Source organism: Lampris incognitus, chromosome 1 (assembly GCF_029633865.1).
Source record: "Lampris incognitus isolate fLamInc1 chromosome 1, fLamInc1.hap2, whole genome shotgun sequence".
NCBI lineage: Eukaryota > Metazoa > Chordata > Actinopteri > Lampriformes > Lampridae > Lampris > Lampris incognitus.
Window position 1 is genome coordinate 26,565,364 of NC_079211.1, and position 21,519 is coordinate 26,586,882.

Sequence of the window (21,519 nt, forward strand, 5' to 3'; positions counted from 1 at the left end):
TGACGCGACGGACTGCTCTATAAAAAACCACTACCTCCAGCTCAAGTTAGAGCATATCCTCACAGACTGACTTCTGTGACTATATGACTCTCCATCTGCAGATGCATTAAAGATTTTCTGTTTGCTCCAATATTTGTCCGATGATTATTCTTCCCAGAGGTTGCTGGGGCAAGAGCCCATTAAAAGGATAAGAAAAATCCACAACACACGTTTCAAAGGTTGACAATTTTAAGGAATGCATTGAATATATGGGACATCTTTGTCGTGTATACGCAGGCGCACAAACTTGGTATGATATACTTTAATGATCCCCGTAGGGAAATTACGCTCTGCATTTAACCCATCCTAGCTTTGTAGCTAGGAGCAGTGGGCAGCCATCATGCAGCACCCGGGGACCAACCACAGCTCGTCATGCCTCGGTCAAGGTCACAGACAGCAGTATTAACCCTAACATGCATGTCTTTCTGATGGGGAAACCGGAGCATCCAGAGAAAGCCCACAGCAGACACAGGGAGAACATGCAAACTCCACACAGAGGACGACCTAGGATGACCCCAAGGTCGGACAACCCGGGGTTCGAACCCAGGACCTTCTTGCTGTGAGGCGACAGCGCTAACCACTGCGCCACCGTGCCGCCCAACATTTCGAAAGGGTTGACGCATCAGTGTCAACCCTTATTGAACTCCCCCATAAATGTAACAAACACACACACACACACACACACACACACACACACACACACACACACACACACACACACACACACACACACACACACACACACACACACACACACACACAGAGAGAGAGAGAGAGAGTGACAGAGAAGCTGCCACGGGCCGCATTTAACAGCACTTAATAAAGCGCACTGCCGCATATTTACCCCGCACGCAGTTACGTATCCAGCCTCTTATACACTACACACACCACACCGTTTGGTCATTGCAGTGAGTACACGCAATGCTACCAGTACTACAATCACTAGTTCTCACACTTCATAGTCCACACTGCATGTATATGGATTCAGGTAGGCTACCTTACCTGTCACTGCATTTAAAAGTTGTTGGCCTTGTGTGCCTTCTCTATCGTAGTGCTGACGAATCAACCAGGTCCTAAACCAAACGCCTTCCCGAATATATATTTCAATTTCCCGCTCTGCGCAAGCGCGCTGTGACCGGAACTTTCCACTCTATCATGGATCATTGTGTATGTGCTTTTTTATGGTTATCATTGTTGTACTCTGTAGGTTAATGGTTTTGTGTTTCGCTGTATCCTGACTGCATTTCAACTCCAAAAATATAGTTTTTCTGATGTGCAGTAAGTTGATTTTGAAATGACAGTTGATACGTCTTGGAGGGGCTTATTTATAAGCTCCTGTGCTCCAGGATCAAAAAGTGAGATGCGAGATGACGACAGGTCTTAAAGCGACTGTGCATGTACGTTTTCCTATGCAAGGTTTAGCATAGTTCATACTTTTTTTTTATTAAGCGGATTTCCCTTCTTATGCAACACTTACCATTATTGTATAGCCTACGTAGGTACTGCACTACAACTATACGTTACTTAACCCTCAGTGGCATAAAGGCTATAGCTACCTACGGCCTATAGGCCAGTGTTTCCCATCCCAGTCCTCAAGGACCCCCTATCCTGCAGATCTTCCTTATAACCCTGCATAGGTAGCCCTGCTTGTACGTACTCAACCGATCATCTCATAGCACTTAATTATGCAAGGTGTGCAACATCTGACATAATTCATTGCTGATTGGTTAAATAACTACAAACAGGTACCTATTCAGGGTTGCAAAGAGAATCTGCAGGACAGGGGGTCCTCGAGGACTGGGTTGGGAAACACTGGCCTAGGCTACCTGCCGAGGAAGTGTAGTTGGTACAGCCTTGGTAGTGTCAATCAACTGATGGTTAAGTGACGTGTCGTGGTTACACAACACAAACAAAATACATGAATCAATATTCATGATGCTGGAACCGCAATGAGGCTTTAGGACCAATCCAGATGTAGAGCGTTTACATTGAAATACAACACTTTTCCCTCAGCTGCCGAAGTAGATTATACAGCAACATGCCAAAGCAATTTTACTGCAGTAAGAGGTATATATTTCACATCATTGGATAAAGATATATATTTTAAGTTAGCAAATACTTGTGTCGTAAACGCATAAAAAACAAAAGGAAGACATTAAGTAAAGTGGTCAGATTTGGTGGTGTAATCTGCAATAGGAAAGAAATCAAAAAATGAAAATATGAATGGAAAACCGTCACATTTACTGAAGCTTTGTGTTTGCATGTGTGTAGTAGAGATAGTGTCCTACCTCCGAGGACGAATCAGAATCTCCAAACGCTACTGCAAAATCAGAGGGAGACTTTCTCAGAGTCTGGTCTGCAGGCAGTGTGTTGTCATTGTAAGATCTCACAAACTTGAAGTCACTGGTTCTAGAGCCCGTTGTCAGATACGCGTCATAATTGTAAGTGCTGCGTAAAGTTCCTGTTCCGTCAACTTCTGCGTAATTAGGAGGCAGATAAGCACTGGGGATGGCCACCGCTCCATCAAACAACAGTCTGGGTTTTCTCCTGCGACAAAACCTCACACCCAGGATGACAGTAATGAAGGTCAGGAAAAAGGTGGAGACTGACACCAGCGCGATGATCAGATAAGAGGTCAGCTTGGAGTTAGTCTCATCATAAGACATGTCTTTCAGTTCTGGCACTTCAGCCAAGTTATCAGAAATCAGCAAATACATGGAGCAGGTGGCAGACAGAGAGGGCTGTCCGTTATCTTTCACTGTCACAATAAGATTCTGTTTCATGTTGTCAGATTCAGAAATGTCCCGCTGTGTCCTGATCTCTCCACTGTGGAGACCAATAGTGAAAAGTCCCGGATCAGTGGATTTGACTATATGATAGGACAGCCAGGCGTTCTGTCCGGAGTCTGCATCCACCGCTATCACCTTGGAAACCAGAGAGCCCCCGTGAGCTGCTTTCGGGACGAGTTCAGTCATAAAGGAGTGTCCCTCCGGGGCGGGGTAAAGTATCTGAGGAGAGTTGTCATTTACATCCGTTATGAAGACACTGACGGTCACGTTGCTGCTGAGTGGAGGAGAACCGTTGTCTCTCGCCATCACGTGAACTTTAAAGCTCCTGAACTGTTCATAATCCAACGACCTGACAGCGTGGATCAGCCCCGTGTCTCCGTTAACGGAGAGATAGGAGGACACAGGGGCACCGTTCACCTCTCCAGGTAAAATAGAATAAATCACTGTACCGTTTTGTCTCCAGTCTGGGTCTAGGGCACTAACGGAACATAAAGTAGATCCAGGTTTGTTGTTTTCAGTCACGTAGGCGTTGTAGGACTGCTCCTCAAACACAGGTGGGTTGTCGTTGACGTCAGCTACAGATAAGTGAACACTTTTAGAGGAGAAAAGAGGAGGAGAGCCCTCATCAGTAGCAGTGATTGTGATGTTGTAATCAGATACTAGTTCACGGTCTAATTGACCCGTTGTTACAAGAGAATAGTAATTTTTAATGGAGGGAACCAGTTTAAGAGGGATATTTTGCTGAATGAAGCAGCTGACTTGTCGGTTATTATCAGAGTCTTCATCCTGCACGTTAATGATGCCAACCTCTGTACCGGGTGGCACGTTCTCTGGTATCGGGTTAGTAAATGATTGTATAAATATCACTGGGGTGTTGTCATTTACATCAGTAATATCGATTATTAAGGTGGAGTATGATGCCAGCCCAAGGCCATCTTTTGCACTAATTCGTATTTCATAAGAGGACTCTTCTTCATAATCTATTGGCCCATTGACTCTCACCTCACCAGTTTTTTGATTAAGGGAAAAAGCATTTCTGCTCTCATCCAACACGTGATCAAGTTCATACGTCACTTCACCATTAACTCCCTCATCAGCATCAGTGGCACTCACGGTAATCACTGTTGTACCTAGAGGAGAGTTTTCAGGTAAACTTGCTTTATAAGCAGCCTGGCTAAACACTGGGGCGTTATCATTAGCATCCAGTACAGTGACGTGTATCTCTACAGTACCTGATCTCTGAGGAGCACCACCATCCTCAGCCGTGAGAAGCAAATTTATTTGCTGTTGATTTTCACGATCTAATTTCTTCTCAAGTACAAGCTCACTGAATTTTCGTCCGCCTGATTTTGGATCAATATTCAAAACAAAATTGCCATTATTTTGTAAACTATAACCCTTCACAGTATTCTCTCCAATATCCGCATCGTGAGCTTCATCTAAAGAAAACCGAGCCCCTTTTTCTGTCGACTCATGGATTTCCATTTTTATAATGTCCTTCTTAAACAGAGGTGAGTTATCATTGATGTCTTGTATATGGAGACTGATGCGATGCAGCTCCAATGGATTCTCCAGTACCAGGTCCAGTTTTAAAAGGCAGGAGGCCTTCTTGCCACAAAGCGCTTCTCTGTCGATCCTCTCGGCAACGATCAAATCTCCCTTACTCGGATTTATGTCACAGTACCGTCTGGTTTTCCCCACGGTGTCGATACGAGCCTTTCTTGCAGACAATCTGCCCACATCCAGCCCGAGATCCTTGGCGATATTCCCGATCACGCTTCCTTGTTTCATCTCCTCGGGAAAAGAGTAGCTGATATCCCCGTAAACGGAACGTAACAGGGGAAGAATAAGAGACAATCCGCAGACAACGCCTGCCGAGTGGAGTCCTTTGTGTCCCATTTCTACAGCAGCCAAGTGCAGATCTTCTTTTAAGAACAGATAACCCAAAAATATCCAACATATATTTTACATATCACCAAATATTCCGCTTGAAACGTGCACAACTGTTCCCGACACAGACGATTTCAGTTTACCTCATCGAGATTTGTAAGATATAGGCGTTCAGATGGAGACGTAAAGCCTCCCCTTCACGGACTGCGATGGTGAACAGCGACACCTTGAGCATACTTTAGATATTGTAGACATCGTTGGATGACTTATACATTACTGTAGCATACGATGCACCAATTACAGAAGGTACAATATGGACAACAAAAACCACTCAGCTTTAGAGTCCGACAGGATCATATACCTATAGGCAAAGCAAGCATTTCATTATGAGAATAAGAGTAAACTCGTTTTCATATATCTCATATTAACTTGAAACTATGCAACTATAGTTGTGTTGTTGCCGAGGTGGCCATGCAGGCTAGTTCAGGCAGGCATATGTCCAGTATGTGCTCTGCAAAGTTGCAACTCGTACATTGCAACGTGCTGCAAAATATGTACCTGCAGTGTGTAGTGTTTCGTCACCAAAGAAAAGGCCAGACGCCTGCAAAGGGGTGTTGAGCATGATTTTTTATATGTTCTGCCTTTACAAAGTTTTCAAAAATATTTGTGCATTCCTCCTCAAATGCGCGACAGAGCACCTTTTGTGAAGGCAAAAACGAAGTAATCCCACATGTACAGCACCCGGAGAAAGCCCACAGCAGACCCGGGGAGAACATACAAACTCCACACAGAGGACGACCTAGGATGACCCCAAGGTCGGACAACCCCGGGGTCCGAACCCAGGACCATCTTGCTGTGGGACGACAGCGCCAACCACTGCGCCACACAACTTTTCGAAAGGGTTGACGCATGAGTGTCAACACTTATTGGACTCCCCCATAAAGATACACACACACACACACTTTATAAAAGTTGTTGGCCTTGTGTGACTTCTCTATCGTAGTGCTGACGAATCAACCAGGTCCTAAACCAAACGCCTTCACGAGTATATATTTCCATTTCCCGCTCTGCGCAGGCGCGCTGTGACCGGAAGTTTCCAATCTATCATGGATCATTGTATATGTACTTTTTTATGGTTATCATTGTTGTACTCCGTAGGTTAATGGTTTTGTGTTTTACTGTATCCTGACTGCATTTCAACTCCAAAAATATAGTTTTTCTGATGTGCAGTAAGTTGATTTTGAAATGACAGTTGATACGTCTTGGAGGGGCTTATTTATAAGCTCCTGTGCTCCAGGATCAAAAAGTGAGATGCGAGATGACGACAGGTCTTAAAGCGACTGTGCATGTACGTTTTCCTATGCAAGGCTTAGCACAGTGCATACTTTTTTTTTATTGAGCGGATTTTCCTTCTTATGCAACACTTTTACCATTATTGTATAGCCTACGTAGGTACTGCACTACAACTATACGTTACTTAACCCTCAGTGGCATAAAGGCTATAGCTACCTACAGCCTATAGGCCAGTGTTTCCCATCCCAGTCCTCAAGGACCCCCTATCCTGCAGATCTTCCTTATAACCCTGCATAGGTAGCCCTGCTTGTACGTACTCAGCCAATCATCTCATAGCACTTAATTATGCAAGGTGTGCAACATCTGACATAATTCATTGCTGATTGGTTGAATAACTACAAACAGGTACCTATTCATGGTTGCAAAGAGAATCTGCAGGACAGGGGTTCCTTGAGGACTGGGTGGGGAAACACTGGCCTATGCTACCTGGCGAGGAATGTAGCTGGTATAGCCTTGGTAGTGTCAATCAACTGGTGGTTAAGTGACGTGTCGTGGTTACACAACACACACAAAATACATGAATCAATATTCGTGATGCTGGAACCGCAATGAGGCTTTAGGACCAATCCAGATGTAGTGTTTACATTGAAATACAACACTTTTCCCTCAGCTGCCGAAGTAGATTATACAGCAACATGCCAAAGCAATTTTACTGCAGTAAGAGGTATATATTTCACATCATTGGATAAACATATATATTTTAAGTTAGCAAATACCTGTGTCGTAAATGCATAAAAAACAAAAGGAAGACATTAAGTTAAGTGGTCAGATTTGGTGGTGTAATCTGCATTAGGAAAGAAATCAAAAAATGAAAATATGAATGGAAAACCGTCACATTTGCTGAGGCTTTGTGTTTGCATGTGTGTAGTAGAGATAGTGTCCTACCTCCGAGGACGAATCAGAATCTCCAAACGCTTCTGCAAAATCAGAGGGACACTTTCTCAGAGTCTGGTCTGCAGGCAATGTGTTGTCATTGTAAGATCTCACAAACTTGAAGTCACTGGTTCTAGAGCCCGTTGTCAGATACGCGTCATAATTGTAAGTGCGGCGTAAAGTCCCCGTTCCGTCAACTTCTGCGTAATTAGGAGGCAGATAAGCACTGGGGATGGCCACCGCTCCATCAAACAACAGTCTGGGTTTTCTCCTGCGACAAAACCTCACACCCAGGATGACAATAATGAAGGTCAGGAAAAAGGTGGAGACTGACACCAGCGCGATGATCAGATAAGAGGTCAGCTTGGAGTTAGTCTCATCATAAGACATGTCTTTCAGTTCTGGCACTTCAGCCAAGTTATCAGAAATCAGTAAATACATGGAGCAGGTGGCAGACAGAGAGGGCTGTCCGTTATCTTTCACTGTCACAATAAGATTCTGTTTCATGTTGTCAGATTCAGAAATGTCCCGCTGTGTCCTGATCTCTCCACTGTGGAGACCAATAGTGAAAAGTCCCGGATCAGTGGATTTGACTATATGATAGGACAGCCAGGCGTTCTGTCCGGAGTCTGCATCCACCGCTATCACCTTGGACACTAGAGAGCCCCCGTGAGCTGCTTTCGGGACGAGTTCAGTCATGAAGGAGTGTCCCTCCGGGGCGGGGTAAAGTATCTGAGGACAGTTGTCATTCACATCCGTTATGAAGACACTGACGGTCACGTTGCTGCTGAGTGGAGGAGAACCGTTGTCTCTCGCCATCACGTGAACTTTAAAGCTCCTGAACTGTTCATAATCCAACGACCTGACAGCGTGGATCAGCCCCGTGTCTCCGTTAACGGAGAGATAGGAGGACACCGGGGCACCGTTCACCTCCCCAGGTAAAAGAGAATAAATCACTGTACCGTTTTGTCTCCAGTCTGGGTCTAGGGCACTAACGGAACATAAAGTAGATCCAGGTTTGTTGTTTTCAGTCACGTAGGCGTTGTAGGACTGCTCCTCAAACACAGGTGGGTTGTCGTTGACATCAGCTACAGATAACTGAACACTTTTAGAGGAGGAAAGAGGAGGAGAGCCCTCATCAGTAGCAGTGATTGTAATGTTGTAATCAGACACTAGTTCACGATCTAACGGGCTCGCTGTCACCAATGAATAATAGTTTTTGATGGATGGAACAATCTTGAAATGATAATTTTCTTGAATCGAGCAGTGAACCTGCCGATTATTCCTGGAGTCTCTGTCCTGTACGTTAATAATGCCAATCTCTGTACCAGGTTTAATGTTCTCTTGTATGGGATTGGTCATGGATTTTATATATATCACTGGCGCGTTGTCATTTACATCAGCGATATCTATCATTAAAGTGGAGTATGATGCCAGCCCGAGGCCATCTTTCGCACTTATTCTTATTTCATATGAAGACTCTTCCTCATAATCTATTGGTCCATTGACTTTAACCTCACCAGTTTTTGGATCAAGTGAGAAAGCATTGCTGTTTTCTGAGACATGATCGAGTTCATACATCACTTCTCCATTTACACCTTCATCAGCATCAGTAGCACTCACGGTAACCACAACGGTATTTAAAGGAGAGTTTTCAGGTAAACTTACTTTATAAACAGCCTGGCTAAACACTGGGGGGTTATCATTAGCATCCAGTACAATGACGTGTATCACTACAGTACCTGATCTCTGAGGAGAACCACCATCAAGAGCTGTTAAAATTAAATTAATTTCCTGTTGATTTTCACGATCTAATTCTTTTTCCAGCACCAATTCGCAAGATTTGCGTCCACCTGATTTGGTATCAACATTTAAAAGGAAATGATCATTTTTTGGTAAATTATATCCCTTCACAGCATTCTCTCCAATATCCGCATCGTGAGCTTCATCTAAAGAAAAGCGAGCTCCTTTGTCTGTCGATTCCTGGATCTCCATTTTGATTACGTACTTTTTAAAGAGCGGGGAGTTATCATTGATATCTTGTATGTGGAGACTGACGCGATGCAGCTCCAATGGATTCTCCAGTACCAGGTCCAGTTTTAAAAGGCAGGAGGCCTTCTTGCCACAAAGCGCTTCTCTGTCGATCCTCTCGGCAACGATCAAATCCCCCTTACTCGGATTTATGTCACAGTACTGTCTGGTGTCCCCTTCTGTGTCTATACGAGCCTTTCTTGCAGACAATCTGCTCACGTCCATTCCGAGATCATTGGCGATATTCCCGATAACGGTTCCTTGACTCATCTCCTCTGGAAAGGAATACGAGACGTCCCCGTTGGTGAAATGAAATGTACAAACGTTCAGAGCCAACCCGAAGATAAAGCCTGCAAAGGAAATTCCTTTGTATCCCATCTTTGCAGAAAGAAAGAAAGCATAAATATCCCTTTGGGGATAAAATGTTCAGCATAAACACGGTCAGAAAAATACAATGAAAATGAAAGATAATTTTAAAAATCAGAAAAATTATGGCTTCCAACAAAAAATTGCATTCAGGTTTTTCTTCACTGTCTCTTTTGAGCTCTGCACGATACAGTAATGCGAATGGAGATATGAAGACAAAGAGGTGGAGGCTCCCTCCCTCTCGTCCTACGTTGGTGAACAGCGACCTTATGAGCATCCACAGGGCACTACACGTACTCGAGTGTCAAGTGTGCTCTCCAAGTTGTATATTTAGCACAGAAAAGTGTTATAGATTTGATTTCGGATGGGCAACGTTCTCCACTGTCTTTCCTCTTGGCTGCCGCTCTATCTGAGCTCACATCTTCAACAAAGCCACGTGTTATTAAGTCTCAAAGCGTGTTTTACAACAACTCCTGTCACTAAGTCCTTTTAGGACTTTGCATAGCGCCTTAGCTCCACACGACAAACAACGCTTTTTACTGTTGTCTGTTTTTTTTCCCTTTTCAATTTCTAGTTCATACAGGTAATGTATTTTCCTCATATGTTTGATTGCTTTTGTTTTCCAATTATGGTCTACGTAGAGGGAAGACACCACCGTATCACACCCCCATCAGTATCCATCATCACGACTTTCCTCCTCACTCCCCATCCTGTAGCGCCACCAACGTTATTGTTTACGAGTTATTTGGACCCTTGAAACATTGTAGCCAGCAGGCACTCAATTCTAATTGAACATGTTTGATTAATAGCTTTTAAACTACCTTATATGTATAGAATCTGAAAATATAGCTGCATGAACGTAGAATGAGAGTTTTACATTTTCAGGATGTTAGAATTCAGTAGCCTATCCATTATTCCATTTCTTCATATTATGTGTTTGGCTCCAAATTCTGATTTGAAAATGGCACTTGGTTTCCATTTGTTGAAAAATTCAAAAACAAAAAACAAAAAACAAAAACGTTTCTTAGACTTTACTGTAACCAAATCATCCGTCATCATGTCACGTATCAGCAGTTAAGAATCAGGGATCAGGAACAGCTTATTGTCATTTCTGTCATGTACTTGCGTACACAAAAGAAACGAAATTCCGTTTCTCTCAGCTCACAGCAGTGCGACACAAAAGACAAAAACACACATCCCAAATTTCCCAAAAACGACATCACCAAAAAACATACAAAAACAGAGAGAACAAAGCAAAAACAAAAAAAACACACACACAAGCTGTTAACAGCACAGTCCCCTCAGTGCAACACAGTCCAAAAAAATCGACTGTCCAGAGAAGGAACGCCAGCCAGGATGACTGTGGGAACTGCCGGTCTGGTCTGCACATGGACTAGCAGTTAGTTTAGCCTGGCCCGCTTCCGCGTCCTGTCAGACCACCCTCGGTGTTTCTAACAACCTCTGGCACAAAAGGAGAGGCAAAACTTCCGAGATTCCGGGCTTTATTTGTTAGTATCATACGAGTCGAGATTTGCGAGGGACTGACCTTGTGAAAAATGTGCCCCGCACATACACACACGCCGTGGAGCGCAGCCCCGCTGGCAGACACACATTCAGCACCAGGGACAGCGACCGCCAGCCTGTTCAGCACCATTGTTGTGGTCAGCAGAAAAACACGTGCCAGGAAAAACGGTCGCAGCTGCCCCAGTCCTCCCGTACCAAGCCGGAGAGCGTGCACCGTTTCCCCAGCAAACTTTACGTCAAACTTCTGTGTGACGAAAGCGCCCGCAAGCCTCTGATTGGCTAACTCTAATCCTAACACCACCCTCATACTAATTTCAACCAAGCAGAGGGCAGAGTTCCCGCAGTGCGACTGGAACAAAAATCTCTCGCGGCCGGGAACAAAAGGAGGCCCAGTGACTCTGTTGAGCAATTGAACATTTACTTTCATGGTTTGCTTACGTGCCTCCTTTCTTTTTTATGTGTGTCCTCAGACAGCGAGGCCGACAATGTCACTTTCAAAAAAAATAAAAGATCACACTCGGAATTTACGTGTCGCGCATAGACCAACGTTATTTTTTTTTGGGGGGGGGGCTTTTTCTCCCCAATTGTACCCGTCCAATTACCCCATTCTTCCGAGCCGTCCCGGTCGCGGGAGGGCTGCAGACTACCACACGCCTCCTCCGATACATGTGGAGTCGCCAGCCGCTTCTTTTCACCTGACAGTGAGGAGCTTCGCCAGGGGGACGTAGCGCGTGGGAGGATCACGCTATCCCCCCAGTTCCTCCTCCCCCCTGAACAGGCACCCCGACCGACCAGAGGTGCAAGTGCAGCGACCAGGACACATACCCACATCCGGCTTCCCATCCGAAGACACGGCCAATTGTGTCTGTAGCCAATTTTGTCTCCGTGCTCGACCAAGCCGGAGGTAACACGGGGATTCGAACCGGCGGTCCCCGTGTTGGCAGGCAACGGAATAGACCAGTACACTACCCAGACGCCCCTGTGAACCGAAGTCATATTTTGCGTGCAGGTTGACACGCAATCCCGCCCCCCCCCCATTGACTTCTATAAAGCACAGGTACGTCTAAATATAACGTATAAGCTTTTAAATCATGACGTCACCGCTGAGGCCCATCAAGATTCACGAAAAAGTGAAGCAGTGTAACTTGTAGATAGCTAGTGAACAGTAAGGTGAAAGTAGTGATGTTTTTAGTAGCTTACATCATTAATCTAAAGTATGTAGTTGATCTGTACTTTGATATTAGCCTTGCTCATCATGCTCTAGAGAATCATGTTTTCCTCAGCCTAAGAGTGTTTATTTTTCTTAACATTTAAACTTATGTATTGACATGCAAATAGTAAGATAAGTTTGAAGCTACAGTAAGTGTCATGATCAAGCATAATTGTTAGATTGTAATGTGATGAGGGTTATAACCGAGTGACCAGGTTAGCATTGTGTTTGTGCTAAGTTGTAGATTCTCTCTCTCTCTCTCTCTCTCTCTCTCTCTCTCTCTCTCTCTCTCTCTCTCTCTCTCTCTCTCTCTCTCTCTCTCTCTCTCTCTTTCTCTCTCTCACACGCACACACCTTTATTAATCTTTATTGTGTAAGGGAAATATACAATATATTGCACAGGACTGGCATTATTGCACAGTCCATGCATTAAGTCTTCTTAGAATTTCATATCAAAACAAAACTGTAAGTAAATACTGAGCAAATTAGTCATCAGATCACAATCACACACAGAGTAATCCACTAATACATTAACGTGTCAAAGCTATCCTTAAATGTCTCTTTGCCGCCCCTCTGTCATCCCCATGTACAATAACTCTGGACATGCCATGTGCTGACAACAATCAGTCACACAGTTTAACCTTTGAGTGGAGTGTAGTATCAGGGGTGCTGCAAAACAAAACAAAAAATTATAGACACGTTTTTATTTTAGGAGACATGAAGCCACACTTGGGTCTATAAACAATGTCAGCTGTTTGTAATTCCCTGAATTGCCATTCCTGAGAGGGCTGGACCAAGCCATTTTGTGTAAATTGATGGATGGGGTATCTATAACTCTATATATACAAATGTATGTGTTGTGCCCTATGTACACACAGGATGGATGAACTTAAGATTTAAACGATGATAATAAGACTTCCACAATCGTCCATAGCTTTACTTTCAAAATGTCAATAGATAACTGATGACAAAAACCTTTTCCGTGATTGTCTTCCTTTATGTGTAAGAGCTCTCTTATGGTCAAGTGGTCCTAGAAGTCATATTTACCATATGTTCTCCATATATATATACTATATGACATGCTGCACATCAAGGCTGAATGCAGTTAGGGGTATAATTTACCTACTCACTGATTCTTTCAGCATTCTCTTGCACTCAGAAGTTGTGCAGCGTGTAATACTATATAGTGTGTTCCTACCTATATTGTCGATATGTTTGTCCACACCAGTGCCAAGTCCTCAGATGTAGTCTATTTGGTGATTGTCATTTCGATTCTTGTCTCTCTGAAAGAGATTTTTATACTCAGAAAAACTCAATTAGGGGATGAACTTTAAAATGACACAATTATGCAGTTACGGACTGTGGGTCAGAGAACGCAGTGATGTACTGTGTTGTTTTTTACAGCAGAGGGCGCCTTTAGCATAGCACTCCTCTAGTTATCCCAACCCTAACGCCACAGGAAGAATCCACCGAAAGGCTTTAGTCACATGTATGTTCGGATAACAGGGTTATGTATAGAAACCACCTTCACGTAGCTTAGAGGAGATTGTGTTTTGGGCGGATTGGTCGACATATGTTAACGTTACCCATCGACAAATACACTACGAGCTTCATATTGTAGGGTCCAGGTGATCTTTTTTTTCCCTTTCTTTTATTCTATAGAAGAATAAAAAACATTCAAATTACAACACATATATACCAAACCAATAGGGAAATAAAGCATTTCACAAACCCATTGAACTCTACGGAATCAAAGATTACAACGCAGGTAGACAAAACAGAAAATAGTGAGGTAACCTGGAGGCCTTGGCATGGCTTCCGGCCTACAGACCCTCCCTCCCACCACCACCACCACCACCAGCACCAAATTAAAGAAATCAAACAAAAAATACACATATACCACACACAGTATACTGTTTAACCAAATCCAACATTACCCTCCCTCCTTCCCCAATCACAACAAAAGTGCTCCCCTCTACAAATCCACCAACAAACTCTTCTTCTCTAACAGAACCATACAACATATTAACATCTCTTTCCATTATACTCCTAAAAATATTCCACACCTCAGCTTTTCTCTTTTCATAATGGGCTAAATTCCTCTTTAGCTTGACAGCAAACCTTGCATGGCTTAAAACATAATAAATTATCAATATATCCGTTCACTTTGCCAGCGACCCCAACCAACCACAGTTCTATCCATTCCATTCTGTCAACAAACCCACCTCTCCAACATCTACTTATTAATTCCTTCATTTTCAACATGTGTCCCTCCACCTCATAACATTCAACAAACTCAACCATACATGTTTCCACTCCCACACAACACACATCACATTCTTTCTTCACATTCACATCAAACTTACTGATTATTACATTATTGAACACCCTATTGTGCCTTAATAAAAAAAATTTAAAAAAATAAAAATTCTCGTTCAACACTGTTCCACTTCACTCTCAGATTCCTCCATATCCTCCTTACATCCATCTCATTCACAACCCTCGTCCACACTTTCTCCGCAGCCGGTCTTCTCACTTCCTCCCCTCTTATACAGCTATACACCACTTTCGTTTTCACACTCATCAGACTCACTCTCCTCTCTCCTTCTCCCACATACAGTTCTATCTCTCCTTCCTCATCCAACACAACCTCTCTCTAAGAGGGTGGCTCGTGTGACTAGTATAGTGCATTATGGGAAATGAAGTCCGAGAGCTTCTTTGTCATTTTAGGCAGATGTGAGAGTAAAAATACAAAAAAAAGGTAAATTATTACATAATACCCAATTCTCTGTGGAGTCCATTGTAAGGCGTAGATTGAAATAAGTGAAGGTTATGCTGATGTGAGTGGTTGGCCAAAGAAGAGACAAGCTTTGTTTCAACCTGATAGCCTATAATGACGCTTGGTCAGCCATGCTGATGGAACTGATAAGCCGGGTCCATGCTGTTATTCTGTTCTAATCAAACTCATCTGTCTTTACTCTAATTGGAAGAGATAGCATTTGCATTCCATTTCGTCTAGTCAGACACATTAATATCTCCCTAGTGTCTGTTGAGTCATGCCCTTGATACAAAGCCTAGAGATAGACAAATTAGTCTGTGTTTCTCTCAACCTATCCTGTCTGTCTCCTCTTTCAAGCACACATCCACGTCCAGAAAGAAAATCCCTTAGCACAGTAAAATGTGACCTCTGAAAGGTGGCAGTGAATGTGACCATGGAATCTGGCTACATATCAGAGGTTGGGGAGTGTCTGTGTATATGCCACTGCAAGCCGATTATGCAGGGTGGCCACAGTCAGGACCTGGTCTGGAACATCCTGTTTGACAGGTGTAGCTTCCATCTCTCTGGGTCAACAGCCTGGTGTAATGACCGCTGCCTAGGCGTCCATTTTGTGACACATTACTTCCGTTGAGGGGCAAGTTCTGGTTTTACTGTGGTATTGGGTAGATGCTCGTGTGAACCGTCGTCACCAATTTTTGTGATAATCCGCTTTTCGTTGCTGGAACCATGACCTGTATCACAACAATGGCTGTCCTCAATAAAAATACAGCTGAGCAATGAAGATGTTTGCCTGGTGTTCTTCCATTCCACTCCATGGAGATCACCCCAATCTCTACACTGGCTATGCTATTACTCCACAAAATTGATATTCTGCATATTGGCATGCATATGGAAGATGTCCAAAAACACATTTAAGTTTCTAGCGGACTCTATGGACATAATTCACCATAATAGTTTCTGGTCGCTTTAAGAAAAAGTGTTTCTGGGTTGACAGGGTGAGCTACGGCAATGATTGGTTGGAGCAGTGCCATGTTGCTCGGGCTGTTGGTTTGTGAATAAAATAAAAGATACACACGCTCGTGTAGTCAATGAGAGAACCTGTCTGTCTCTACTTTCCTGCAATTTCTACATTGGTGACCCCGATGTTTGTCTGCTAGACGTTTCCAGAGACGACTCTTTCTGAACATGACTACTTATGCAGTTTCTCTCAAACTGCCGGAGTTCTGGGAGTCGTCAGCCTCAGCTTGGTTCGCCCAGACAGAAGCGCAGTTCGCACTGGGGGAACTCACCGCGGACGCCACAAAAAGCTATTATGTGGTGTTGGCTCTCGGCAGTTCTACAGCAACCAGAGTGGTGAGCCTCCTCAAAAATCCTCCGCAGCAGGATAAATACAAGACACTGAAGCCTCACCTGTTGAAAACTTTTGAACTTTGTGATGCTAGCGGGCCAGCCAGCTTTTCTCTCTACAAGGCCTCGGTGACAGTAAGCCGTCTGAACTTATGTACAGGATGCTGGATCCCCTGGGAGAGCACAAGCCCGACTTCCTCTTCATCCAACTGTTTCTGCGACAGCTGCCTTCTCAGGTACGGGCTGCTTTAGCCAACACTGCCATCACTGACTGTCTTGCTCTGGCCAAAGAGGCTGATAAGTTTTTCCTGGCTGGTCAACAGCACGGCCAGGCGGTGCCGATCTCCATGCAGTTTCAGCGCAGCGGGAAATGCCGGGGGCCGGCAATCAGTAGTGGCCACCATTTCTGGATGGTGGTCCCTGTGCGACACGAGCGCGTAGAGGAGTGTCCTGCCCGCATCGAGAGTAGACATCCTGTCCTGCGGATATGCCCCCCATGGAAGCCGCTAAGGCAGCCCCATCCGCACTTATGGCACTAGGTACATGGAGCTGTGTTTTGGAGGACAGCGGTTCTGTTGGGACTTTGTCACGGCAAAAGGGGCCGTCCCCCTCCTCGGTGTGGATTTCCTATGCGCCTATGGGCTGCTGGTGGATGTCAAACACTGCCGCTTGATCGAGCTGTCACTTTCTCTTCGTATGTGTGTATTCTCAGCGGAGCAGACTCCATCAGACTGTGTAGCATGCTCTCCACCACAGATGATATTCTCAGGCTTCTCGCTGAGTTCCCGGTCCTCACGCAGCCAGCAACACAGTGGAGCAACACATCGCCACAATGGCCCATATGCTCGGGCTTGGTGCCTTGACCCGGCCAAGCTCACCATCGCCAGGGAGCCTGTGGGCTTCACCCCTCCATATCGTCCCGAAGCCTGGTGGCGGATGGCGCCTGTGCGGTGACTACCGCCGATAACGCCGACTCAACAATACAATGACACCAGATCGCTACCCAGTCCCACACATCCAGGATGTAGCCGCCCACCTGGCTGGAAAAGTCATCTTTTCCAAAGTGAACGTCATCCGTGGATACCATCAGATGCCATTCCACCCACTGGATGTCCCCAGAACGGCGGTGATCACCCCATTTGGACTGTTAGAGATCCTGTGCTTGCCGTTCGGCCTCAAGAACGCAGCACAGACATTCCAGCGCCTCATGGATTCGGTGCTACGGGACCTGCCTTTCGTTTTCGTCTATCTACACGACATCTTCATCACCAGCACCTCCAAGGCGGAACACCTGTCCCACTTCTGGACTCTTTTTGAGTGGCTCAGCCAGAAGGGGCTGATCGTCAATCCTGCCAAGTGCCAGTTCAGGCTGACCACCATCGACTTCCTTAGAGACCGACTCACCAAAGACGGGATGGTACCCCTCCCGTCAAAGGTGGATGCCGTCGTGAATTTCCCACAACCACTCACAGTCAAGTCCCTATAGGAGTTCCTCGGCATGGTGAACTTTTACCACTGCTTTATCCCCCAAGCTGTTCAACTCATGCAACCACTGTATGAGGCCCTGAAAGGCAAAGCCACTGAACACACTGTGGACTGGTCCGCGGAGAGGGACAAGGCATTTGTGGATGCTAAGACTGCTGTGGCTGATGCAACAATGCTCACGCACCCATCATCCAAGGCTCCGATCGCCATTACCACAGACGCTTCGGACTACGCAGTCAGGGCGGTGCACGAGCAGTAGGTCAACGGCACTTGGCAGCCACTCGCTTTCTTCAGCAGACAGTTACACCCCAGCAGACAGAAGTATAGCACCTTCGATCGGGAGCTCCTCGCACTCTACCTCACTGTTCGACACTTCCATTCCCTGCTGGAGGCCCGCCAGTTCACGGCGTTTGTGGCCCACAACCCACTGACGTTCACCATGGTCAAGGAGGCTGAGCCATGGTCCGCCTGCCAGCAACGACAGCTCTCCTACATCTTGGAGTTTACCACGGACGTACAGCATGTTGCTTGCAATACCAACCTCGTTGCCAACTGCCTCCCCCAGGCCATTGCGGGGCCGTCCACTTGGGTCTTGACTGTGCCCGCATAGCAGCTGACCAGGCTAACGACCCGGACGTGCAGGCTTTCAGGACAGCTGTCACAGGGCTGCAGTTAGAGGATGTGGCTTTTGACGACGCTGGCACCACGCTCCTGTGCGATGTCTCCACGGGTCAGCCCCGGCCCGTCATTCCCACTGACTGGAGGTGGCGTGTTTTTGACGCTGTCCATGGCATCTCCCACCCTGGCAAAAAGCCGTCTTGAGGACTAGTGGTGGCCAAGTTCATCTGGCACGGGCTCAAAAAAGATGTGAGAGACTGGGCTGACAACTGCATGGAGTGTCAGCGCTCTAAAGTGCACCGCCACACCAGAGCCCCCCTGGGACAGTTCCCAGTGCCTGAAAGGAGATTTGACCTTGTAAACGTGGACCTAGTGAGCTCTCTGTCCCCCTTCCACTGTTTTACTTAACTCCTCACCATGGTGAACAGGACCACTCGATGGCCAGAAGCCGTCCCACTGTCACCAACAACGTTCACCAACATAGCTCGGGCGTTCATCGGGACCTGGGTCGCCCAGTTCGGCACTCCATCTGACCTCTCCTCGAACCAGGGATCACAGTTTGCGTCTGAGCTCTGGAACGCAGACAGCATAGGGGTGAATCTCCACCACACCACCGCATACATACCACCCGCAAGCCAATATGTTGTGCGAGCAGTTTCATCGCTCTATGAAGGCCACTCTTTGGGCCAGCCTCAAGGATAGCAGCTGGGTCGACAGGCTGCCGTGGGTCATGTTGGGCATCAGGAACACCCCTAAGAAGGACCTCCGGTCCTCGTCTGCTGAACTGGTCTACAGACAGCTGCTGCAGGTCCCAGGGGATATTGTCGCCAACACCACAGTTCCCTGGTCTGCAGCTCATCAACGGACCACGTTCCTGGATAATGCCAGCGCTTTCACATCAGTCCCCACTTCGCAACACGGCCTCCCACAGTCTCACATCCCCGGAAGACTGTAGTCGGTGGAACACGTTTTCATCCGCCACAACACCCACTGTGGACCCCTGCAGCCTCCCTACAATGGGCCATTCCATGTCCTGGAGACCAGGAACAAGCACTTTGTCGTGGAAGTCGGCAACAAGCCAGAACGTATTTCAGTGGATCGCCTCAAACCGGCTCACCTGAACTTGGACCGACCTGTTGGACATGCCCAGCCCCCACAGCAGGGGCCTCCGCCTACACTGCCCCACCCCCCAAACAAGGACCCGAAGGTTTCTCCATCCCCCACCCTACATTACATTACATTACAGTCATTTAGCCCAGCGTTTCTCAAACCTCTCCTGGCGGACCAATTGTCCTGCATGTTTTAGATCTCTCCCTGCTCCAACAAAGCTGATTTAAATTATCAGTTTTGTTATTAGGCAGCTTCGGGAGCTCATAACGAGTTGATCATTTGAATCAGCTGTGTTGGAGCAGGGAGAGATCTAAAACATGCAGGACAAGTGGTCCGCCAGGAGAGGTTTGAGAAACGCTGATTTAGCCGGCGCTTTTATAGAAAGCGACTTACAATAAGTGCATTTAACATAGGAAATCAGGGGAACTACTAGTCATCAGAGGTCATAAGTGCATCTAAACAAGCATCTAAGACCAAAACCTGTGCTAAAGTAAAAGTGCAAGAAAGAGATTTTATTTTTATTTTATTTTTTTAAATGAGTGAATACAATAAGTGCTAAGAACAAGTAGCAGGGTAGTAGTTCTTAAAGAGGTGAGTTTTCAACCTGCACCGAAAGATGGGCAGCGACTCCGCTGTCCTGACATCAGTGGGGAGTTCATTCCACCACTGTGGGGCCAGGACAGAAAAGAGCCGTAACCGGGTCGATCGGCACCAGGGGCCTCTGAGCGACGGGGCAACCAGGCGTCCTGAGGCAGCAGAGTGAAGTGGTCGGGCAGGGGTGTAGGGCTTGACCATGGCCTGGAGATAGGAAGGAGCTGTTCCTTTCACTGCCCTGGAAGCTAGCACCAGAGTCTTAAACTGGATGCGAGCAGCTACTGGGAGACAGTGTAGGGACATGAGAAGGGGAGTTGTGTGGGAGAACTTAGGGCGGTTGAACACCAGACGAGCTGCAGCTTTCTCAACAAGCTCAAGAGGTCTGATGGATGACGCCGGGGCACCAGCAAGGAGGGAGTTGCCGTAGTCCAGCCGGGAGATGACCAGAGCCTGGATGAGCACCCTACCCCCACACCGCCGCAGGGTCCCTAAGGCCTCTACTGTATCCCCCCCCCCCCCCGGGCTTCCGCACCTATTTGGTGAAGCCGTTGCAGCCGGGCTATCTGCCCCCCTCCATGTTGACTTTTTCTATTATGGTGAATTATGTGGGGACGTATGTAGCGGACTCTATGGACATAATTCACCATAATAGGTTCTGGTCGCTTTAAGAAAATGTGTTTCCAGGTTGACGGGGTGAGCTACGGCGATGATTGGTTGGAGCAGCATCATGTTGCTTGGGTTGTTGGTTTGTGAATAAAATAAAAGATAACACGCGTTCGTGTAGTCAATTAGAGAAATTGTCCATCTCTACTTTCCTGCAATTTCTACAAGTTTTAAGTTGTGTTTTGAATCACATTATGAATGCAACAGGAGTATGTTATGAGGGAGGCAGAGGAGATAGCAGAACAACTAAAGCAGATAAGGTTCAGAGGAGAGAAAGGGACTCCTTATAGGGTGAAGAGCAGCTGCACCACCTGGACCCTGACCGGCTCATTTACATTCACCTCAGAGGAGGGGAGGGTGAGTGCGGGTGGAGTGGGGACTGGGCTGTTGGGACTGGACCCCTCTGCCTGGAGTCTTCATTCTCCCAAGGAGGGGGGGAAAGTGACATTATGGCTCCTATATTGGTAAAAGGGAGAGTCATGCAGTATACTCCATGGACATTAATGGACATGAGTGGTCTTATTAACAAGCTCCCTGACCTGCATGAGGGAGCAGAAAAATGGATACAAGCCTTGCAACATCATCCAATGGTCATATATCAACAACCTCCTTATCCAAGAGAAGGATACCAAGGGTGGTGGGGTAGAGGACACCCAGGACCATCCTGAGGAAGGAGGCCGGGAAGAAAACCCAACAATGGACCGAGGGCCTGCTGGGGATGCGGACAGATTGGGCATCTGAGAAACGAATGCCCCACACAACGATGGCCACAAGCACCACAGCAGGACATGAGACCCCACTCGGGACCTGTCAATATTTGGCAGGGCACCAACCAGGGGTACTAGGGA

General features: G+C 46.3%; 2 protein-coding genes across 2 annotated transcripts; both read right to left on the reverse strand.

Moving 5' to 3' along the window:
- Window positions 1-2,279: 2,279 nt before the first annotated feature.
- LOC130109855 (protocadherin gamma-A11-like) lies at window positions 2,280-4,727 on the reverse strand. The gene has a single exon (XM_056276830.1). It carries the CDS (start codon window positions 4,725-4,727, stop codon window positions 2,280-2,282), a length of 2,448 nt encoding a protein of 815 aa, XP_056132805.1.
- A 2,175-nt stretch (window positions 4,728-6,902) lies between these two features.
- Window positions 6,903-9,353, reverse strand: LOC130109865 (protocadherin beta-16-like). Its single transcript, XM_056276839.1, has one exon. It carries the CDS (start codon window positions 9,351-9,353, stop codon window positions 6,903-6,905), a length of 2,451 nt encoding a protein of 816 aa, XP_056132814.1.
- Window positions 9,354-21,519: the final 12,166 nt, after the last annotated feature.